The 9,156-nt window shown below is 38.1% G+C and overlaps 1 protein-coding gene across 1 annotated transcript in view; it reads right to left on the bottom strand.

Annotated features, from left to right (window-relative positions):
* Positions 1-803: 803 nt before the first annotated feature.
* The window catches only part of LOC103467631 (acid-sensing ion channel 1-like), a 76,764-nt gene continuing 68,411 nt past the window's right edge, over positions 804-9,156 (bottom strand). Inside the window, exons 7-10 of the mRNA XM_008414191.2 lie at positions 5,811-5,964; positions 4,850-4,941; positions 4,678-4,757; positions 804-4,081 (exon numbers count right to left, since the gene is read on the bottom strand). Of these exons, the coding sequence (XP_008412413.1) occupies positions 3,965-4,081; positions 4,678-4,757; positions 4,850-4,941; positions 5,811-5,964 (443 nt within the window). The 3' untranslated portion in view covers positions 804-3,964. The remainder of the gene's footprint in view (positions 4,082-4,677; positions 4,758-4,849; positions 4,942-5,810; positions 5,965-9,156) is intronic.

Below are 9,156 nucleotides of genomic sequence, written 5' to 3'. Positions count from 1 at the left end.
CAAAAGTATTGAAATACATTGTTCTTTTTTGTACATTTTGGTCACATTATAACCACAAGTGTATCTTTTAAGAATTTTATGTGACAAGCTAACGTAAAATAGCGCAAAATTGTTTGGTGAAAGGAAAAAGATGCACATATTTAATATATTTTGTATTTAACCCACTTAACTCTGATACCCGTAAATAAAACCCAGTGCAGCCAAAAGTCACCTCGTTAATTGAGCCCATCTGTGTATTTTAAAACAATATAAACACAGCTATTTTATGAAAACCTCACATTTGTTTTAGAAAAATAATGAATAAATAGCATCATAAAGAACGAGGAGCAGAGCTGACAGGTCAGAGTTATTGTTGTTTGACGCAGGATCAGGTTATAGAACAATATCCCCAACTTTCAACATCAAATAGAGCTCTGTTCAACTAATTAGCTGAAAAAGGAAAGAATGATAGAGGTGCAAACATACCAAGACATGACTTTCCATCTAAACTGACTGGTTGGGTATGGAGAGTATTGATCAGGGAAGCAGCTAAGAGGTTCATGGTAACTAGAGGAGCTATTAATTGTTCAGTCCATAAATCTAGATTTTACAGAAAAATTTATGATCTCCTATTATGTCCCAAGCAGTGAATATAATCATGTGTTTGGCTGCACTAGTCAAAGTCCAGATCTAAGTCAATTATGAATCTGTATGACCTCACACTGATGCACCGTGTTGATCAATCACATTAAAATCTCAATAAAATACAAGAGCAGTCTGGAAGAATTGAAAAACGTAACACAGGAAATGACAAAACAAGTATATAAAGTTAGCATGTCATCTTTAATAAATCTACTGCTGCAAGTCTGTTTTGATCCATAAATCTACAAACAGAAACAACATTCCTTTACTCCAATCAAATTTCTTCATTTCAAACAAAAACCTAAAGTTTACAACAGAGGCTGGAAGAAAAGCAGAAAGCTTGCCAACCTGTGAGCTTTCACAGAGATTCAAGAGTTCATGCAGATGGAAAATAACAACTTGGCATTATATTTACACACACTTATGAAAAGAGCTGTTTTGATCGTTACAAAGCAAATAAAAAAAAGGGCACAGCTTTTCTATTCCATATACTTTGGATAAATAAATCATCAAGACTCATATGTACAGAAAACTGAGACGGAGAGTTAGTCTGAGCTAAATAAACCCAACGCAAACAGCACTAGTACAACAGGGCTATTATCCATGGTCACTGCAGTATTTACATCAAGTTACAGCCGATGGTACGTTTGTGCTGGATGCTACCACAACACAGCTACACATTCCCGTTTCCCGCTGAAGCTTGCACACAGAGCTCAGGGAGGATACAACATTTAAGATGTAAACAGAACAGCAAGTCATGAGCATGCACCTGCAGAGCTCACACGTTCACAAAGGGCAGCGTCTACCGTCTCCTCCCCCCCCCCCTCCTTTCACTTTCCACGGCCTGAACAGGCAGGAACAACTGTGCAAATATCGTCAAGCATACTGCAAGCAGACGGAGGACACAAATGATTGACGTGGACGACATTTTTTAAGACACCCGCTGTGCACTGATACATGCAAGTCAGAGCCCTAGAAGAAGGAAAAGCACATTCAGTAAACTCCTCTTCGTTGATGTGATCGCTTAGTGTTAGATTGGCTGGAGGGAAATGAATATGAGAAATATAAACATTTAGAACTTTCCCATATAAATTGGTTTTTGTTGTTGTTGTTCTGAGATTTAAAGAGATAAACTTGAGTTTATAGAGGAAGGTTTGCATTACGTGACATCTTCTAATATAATCTGGTAAATCTCAGTTTTATGTAACAAATACTGATTTTCACTCATGTCTGATTGCTTGTTTTGATATGTAAAATTTTGGAGCTGAAATTAATACATTATATACTTATACAGTAAATAGAAGCCTTACTAAAAGGACCCAAAATTTGGACAGCACTTCTTAACAACATCCTTCTCTGTATTTATTGTGACCTACATTTGCGTTTTGTAGCTTGATCTAGTTTTTATTGATTAACTGATTTAAGGATTGTTAAAATTGTACCATTTGCAAGTTTATTTGATGTGACAACACCAAATAAATCACTGTGTTTTTAACATGCCCCAGGTTACAAAAAACATAATCCGAGACAACTTAATAAAACACTGAAGCCACAGGAAAACCTGCAGTATAAGTGGAAGTTGCCTTAACTGAGGAAATATTTGATCTCCATCAGCGGTCGACCGCTTTGGGGCTTTGCATGACTCAAAATATAAGCTGCTAATGTGGAAACTTTTAGCAGAGTTAATAAGCAGAAACAGACAAAAATATCAGTCGAAACCTGAAACAGACTGAACTACTTACTTACTCTAACCCGACTTTAACATGTTCTGGCTGCAAATTTGGTAACTGCGATTATCACCGACAAGCTCATCACTATCAGCAACACAAGCTATTTAATTTTTCTTCACTTTGTATGTATTAAAACACTTAAGAAACACACTGACTAACAGAGGTTGTGTAGTATTAAATGTATGAACGGCTTCATGAGATACAAACTGCTGGATGTGGAAATAAATAGTTTTATGCTATAGCTGTTTCTGCGTTTTGAAGACAGAGTCCCTGTGTTGGATTTTGAAATGGGAATTAGGGAGAAACTTTCCTGAATATTCGCTTCATTTGACCTCCTGACTATTTCTCTAGTCAGGAATGGAAATGTTTGGCTTTGAGTGAATATTGAAAGTATTGTACCATTATTCTGGTTCTTCCAACCAAACATACAATGCTAATTAACAAGAATTGCAGTTGGTTTTTATTATTTAACTACTACAGGAACAGGGATGGTACTCTTATAATAAGTTAATCTTTTTCTCTACACCTTCCCCTGGTAAAGTTGTGAAAAAATCCTTAAAATAGATTCATCTTCAATTGCAGAAGCATAATTTCCACGCTGAACGTTTGAGGAAATGCACACAAGTTATAACTGCTGCAACAATTACCGGCATCCCTAGCAACTGCTATAAAATAACTGAAATTGAAGCATTTTCATAAGTGCTACTTCTTTCTTTACTTGGTCCCCAATTTTCTTAGCCACTCTCCAAAAAAATTAAACATAAAGGAATATGTCCACCAAGTGAAATAGAGGACATTTGTTTAACCGTTACATTTCTTGAGAAGGTTTAAGTAAAAAGAAAGACGTTACATTTAGAATCACAAAAAGATCTAGAGCAAGTTTGTGACTCAGCTTTTTTGTTCTGTTTGTGAAAATACAATAAATCATCGTGTTAATAGTGTTGATTTTGTTATAACTACAAAAGTTGAAACGTGTTTTGAAAGAGAAGAGCCTCAACTAAAATCTTGCACCTCCTAACAGATTTATAGCCATATATATTTCACCGTTTCCCAGATAATTAAGAATCACTTTACTGATCGTCAGTTTAGCTTGGTCTGTAAATTCATGCTGGTGCTTTTGCACTGGAAGCTGAGGTAGTACAGTGTTTTGGCAGAATGCACTGAGTTTATCAAGGGCTCTTAAGATGAGGATGGAGGACAGAAATATAAAAATGATTTTTTTTTTTTCAGGTGGAAAAACAGGAGAAGAAAGGCAACAGGACTAGTGCAGAACTGAGAAAATTCTTGCAAATGAACAATCATTTTACATAAAGCCTAATCACGCTGACAGATAAACACACCACAGCACAGCACACGTTATGAACCTTCAAGGAGCAGATGTCCGCTTCGCTGCTCCTGTCTTCAAACGATGTTTCAGATGACCATGCAGTTGATCTGACCAGGTTGGTCTCTGGTTTCTGCAGGCCAGCTGACTGCCTGCGTGACCGTCTGCTTCTGTTGGCCGCCTGACCGTGTTCACAGAGAGAGTTAAGCCCAACCAGGCCCAGTTAATTCATCCTCACACTGTCGCAGTAGCAAAGTCCAGGCAGAGGCTCCCTCCTCCAGACGGCGGCTTAATGAAAGTTACTGACGTGACACTTGACGTCGTCCAAGCTCAGGACCGTTCCTTGGTCGGTGCTGTTGTGCTTGTGCTTCTTATCGGAGCAGCCACACAGCTTGTATTTTATCACCTGGGAGGATTAAAAACAACAGTCTCAACTACAGCAACAGAAGTAGTTCAAAACAATCTAATGGTTGTGGGATTTTTTTTTGTTTCTAATCCAAGCTTTATTACAAATAAAAGCAGACACTTTTCTATATTTTTACTGAGTCTAAATAAATCAGTAACAACAAATCACAGTATATAACACATTATATAAAATATTCAATATGTAAGGAAAGGAACGGATTAGCTACTCAATCTCTCTTAAACAAAGTTGGTGGAATCAACTGACTCCCTCACTCACTCTTTGGTTACCTAGCAACTCACTCCTTTGGTTACCTAGCAACAACTTGTTGAGTAACTGCCACAGCAGTAGTTTAAGATTTTGCCTCATAACTGCTTACAAATAAAGAAAACAACAGAAAGGAGTGAAAACTGTGGATATAACCGGGAAGTTCCCACCACCAGCTTGGGAATATTTTAGATAAAACAAAAAATTAAATAATTATCGGTATCGACTGATATAAAACGTTTATTTTATATCATCCAGCCCTCGTGTAACGTTTGCGTGAGTTGCTTTTATTTTGACCATCAGATTGTTGTATATTATTTAAACTTTCTCACCTCATACAGGTAGTCAAAAATCTCCAGAATACTCAGTATGCTCGCACCAATAAAGAGTCCCATCTGACCACCAATATCACCTAGAGTAAGGAAAAACATTTAATTATCCACAATACTGAACCCAAGACAACAAATAAGAGAGCACACAATGTTTGACAAAACGTAGAAATACCTAAAAGTCCGGCCACTTCATATGCTTTCTTCTGTTCGATAGTTTCATAATTCAGAGCCTCAAAGAAGATGTCTAAAACCAAAATGTTGTCCCTGTTGAGATAAGATGAACAAATAAAGACGTAAATTTGCTTTAAATATTACAATGTACAGCTACATCTTAAAATATTACTATATCAGTGAAACAAATATCATCAAGGAGGTAATTTTTAAAAAGTAGGCTAATGGGGAAAGGGAAGATCAGAATTTATAGATGTTCATAACAGAGTGTAAAGTATTTTTTCCTGTTAATTTTATTCATTATGACTTAGAGCTGAGGAAAAACTAGAAATCGGCTTCTCTGAGACTTTTGACTATATTTATAATATATTTGTGATGTATTTATTATTAAATAAGCAATAAAAGAGGTGTTATGCTAAGGCCCAAGATTAGGGTCTTTAGCTCTCTTCACTAGAAAGGTAAATTAAGCCACAAAAGATCATTAGTATCTAAGATATTTATGGAAAGTTGTCTGGAAGGAAAAAATAGTAGTAGGAGAAGAGACACTATTAGCAACAGTGATAAATGCAGGATTGTGAAGTCCATTCAAAACCTTTTTCAGAGAAATTTAATTTTAGGTTTTCTTAATTTCTAAGCTTTACGTTTTGTATTGTTTTAGTGAAATTAATTTTCCTTTGGACTATATTCAAATTTATTGAGATGCACCAGTATTTTCTTTTCCAGGTTTTATTGGATTTTTATTGGATCATGTCCTGTGAAAAGTGACCCAACGTCGGTGATTTGACCCCAATCAAGTCATGTGGAGTTTAGACACACAAAAAGAATAGGTTTAGTTGTTGTGACAGTAAAACGGTAATTTCCAGATTTAAAACTTCTGGTTGAACAAAATGAACACAATCAGATGGTTTATGTGCATCTTAAAGAAGTGAAAACCCAAAGGAGTATTTGTAGTTTATACTTACTTAATGTACTGCTCTGTTTTGTTGTATTTCTTTGCCAGATACTTGGCCGAGGCCTTGCTGGGGATCTTGACGAAGGACAGCTCCTTGCTGTACCTGGTCATGTTGCACGGCGTCTCGCACACACAGAAATCGTTGTCTTGTTCCACCAAGAAATCTGGGGGGAAGGGAGACACGGCTCAGCTTGACCTTTGGATCAGTTCGTGGACCGACAGATTTGTTGTGCGAGTGTGTGGGTGGACTGGAGAAAGCCATGCTGGTAAGTGCAACGAATGGTGGGGCCTCCCTCATTCTGGTGGAAAAAAGCTAATTCTCAACACAAACCTTGCCCTCACACCTCTTGACATTTTCATATTTTGTCATGTTACAAAAACAATCTTCAATGTGTTTTAGTAGGATATATTATTTTTTGTGGTAGAGCAACATGGAAGGATAGACAATGATTTTCTTAAACGTTAGGGATAAAGTTGTGGAAATGTTTAAAGCTGCAGTATGTGACTTTTATAAAAAGAAAAAAAGAGAATCTGTGAAAAAAAAAATAGAGCTCCTTCCTGTTCTCTGATTGCTATCTAGAAACAACTAACCAGGGTCAGGAGGTGGGTCTTAGCGCTGTCAATCACCCCTCTGTGTGGCGCTGCTCTTTAACCCTTTTCTTCCCCCTTGTTCTGAATGCTTAGGCTAGTTAGCACAGCCACTGATGACGGCGGATAAATGGTTTTCCTGTAACGGTAAGATGTTTCTCCACCATTAGCACACTTAGCAGCGAGTACATGAGAATGACTGACAGCGTTAAGACCCTCCTCCTGACTCTGATTGGTTGTTTTTGGTCAGATGGTAATAGCATCTCAAGGCGGAGAAGGAGGAGGTCGATCTTTTCACGGATTATCTGTCTTTTATACTGTCGCGACATAGTGACAGTTTTAACAAATACGTAAAAAAACATATTTTTCATAGAAGCTAAATGCTGTAGCTTTAAAGCAACAACACAATTTATTATCCAAAAATCACACACACATTATCCTTAAGGTGAAACATGGTGGTGGTAGAGTGATGCTATGAGACATTTTTCTTTAGACAAATTAGCTTGACTTGAACAAACAAAACCAACTTGGGAAAACAACTTCATCCGCTCAGTTCAATATTCCAGATTCTTACTTCCAATGTAGATCACGGCACTTCGAATAATTAAGTGACGCAGTTGCAAAGGGTCAATAGTAGGGCATCCCCTTTGTCATATGAATGCTGTTTTAACCTAAACAATGTAATATTATCTGAAAGTTATCTGGCTAATGGCTCAAGGCTTCATGCTGACGTCTAAGAGTCAAACAAATGCAAATCAGTCTGATTAAAACAAAACTAATGCGTGTGTGTTGATAACTGTAGGGGAAAAAATATCCGTCATAGTAAAATGCTTAGCTCCCCCTTAGCACCTGCAGGACAAAGATTCTGGAGCCGCCTCTTGCAACAACCCATATTAATCAAGAATTTAATTGTATCCTACTATGTCATTACCATCATTCAGGGGCCCCTAGAAATGGTCGAATTGAGGCGGGTTTTCCTGCTATTGCGAGGACAATTGCAAAAATAAATAGAAACAGTTTTTCTAACGTCAACATCAGACCTACGTTTTTATTCACAAACCAGTGTATGAAAAAATATTCTTGCCCATAATTTGATAGAAGGCTTAGATTGGCCCCTCCTCCCACCATGGACCCGGTGTCTGAACAACATGGAGGCTCTGAGAGTCATTATTAGACTAAGGGCAGCCAGACTAGTTTATATACTAAATTATTATCCATCTATCCATTTTCTTTACACCCTTGTCCCTTAGTGGGGTCGGGAGGGTTGCTAGTGCCTATCTCCAGCTAACATTCCGGGCGAGAGGCGGGGTACACCCTGGACAGGTCACCAGTGTGTCGAAGGGCAACACAGAGACACACAGGACAAACAACCAGTCACACACACACTCAAGCTTGAATTTTTCCACTATTATTTTACGTCCTTCACTAAAATCAAGAACTCCAATTAGACGTAGTCCAGAAGCAAAGTGGGCCTTTAGTAAGGCTTTGAAAAATTCGTTCACTCAGTTCTTCTGACAACTCCGCGAGTACATCCACATCTAATTCTCCTGTTTTTGTCAACAGTAAGATCAAAATTTTATGGTGTTCTTCCTTAAATGTTTCTCTGACAAGATGCAGTCGGTCCGTCCGCTGATTTTTCAATCACTTTCCAAAGAAGTTCGCTAAGAAAGGTTTTTTTCCTGTAATCTTGGGTTGTTTGACCAGGATGGACTTCATTGGAGAACCTTTTTTTGATGTTTTTCCAAAAAGTAGTAAGCTTTGAGCTTTCGTCAGTCATCTTTATTGAGCTGAGCAAAAACATCCAAATGTGCTTTAAATGATGACACAGACATCATTTAAAGTCATGCTGATGACATCATTGTCAACAGCATGGCAACTGTTGCTAGGGGTGAGCATAGATGTTGCAGTGAGCATAGAATCTGTGGGCACTAAATACATTATTCCCACAAGTCTGAACTGGAAGTGATCTGCGCAGTTTCACCAGAAAAAAAGTACTTTTTTTTTCTCAAAAAAGTTACTTAAATGAATGTAACCAGTGCTACCCACTTTTGAACATAGGCAACATCATCAATAGCCTACAGGCTACTTGTTAATAAGCTCAAGATGCTGTATTGCTATTTAGCTAACATTACGTGCATCCATCTGCATTTGAACTCAGTCGGTTAGTTTGGGGGGAAACTGTGCAAAGTTCTTTGCATTTTGCTGGTTTGCTGCCATAACTCTAACCCAAACGTTTATCCCCACCCTAGTAATTTTCAGCTTTAACAAATCACCAAAATCACCTCCTGATTGGACACGGAACTCGACCTCGGAGCCTGATCACTCCTGAGGGGCCACTGCTTGGCGAGGACGTCTGGTGATAAACACGGCCGAAACGTCCGCTTGAGCCAGCAGACACCACTGATGATTGAGTTCTGAAATTCTGCTCAGACTTAGATACGAATTAGAGCCGAAACAACTCCGTTGCCTCGACCCTAATAACGCTATAAAAACCAGGCCAATAAAAGAGAGTAGCCTAAAATAAACTAACCAAAAAACAATCTCCACCATTTACAAACAGCGCGCTCCGCTCAAACTCTGATCATAAATAACCTCACTGAACCGTTTTCACCCTCCCACAACATCTCAAATCAAGGGAACCTAGAATCCCGCCTGCACCTACATCACTTACAAAAACCAAGGGAACATAAAGTCCCGTTTGCATCTACATCACTTACACAAACCAAGGGAACATGAAGTCCCGTTTGCATCTACACCACTTACACAAA

This window comes from Poecilia reticulata, linkage group LG7, assembly GCF_000633615.1.
Source record: "Poecilia reticulata strain Guanapo linkage group LG7, Guppy_female_1.0+MT, whole genome shotgun sequence".
Classification (NCBI taxonomy): Eukaryota; Metazoa; Chordata; class Actinopteri; order Cyprinodontiformes; family Poeciliidae; genus Poecilia; species Poecilia reticulata.
The sequence above is the reverse complement of the archived record's forward strand: the minus strand, read 5'-3'. Positions and strand labels throughout refer to the sequence as shown.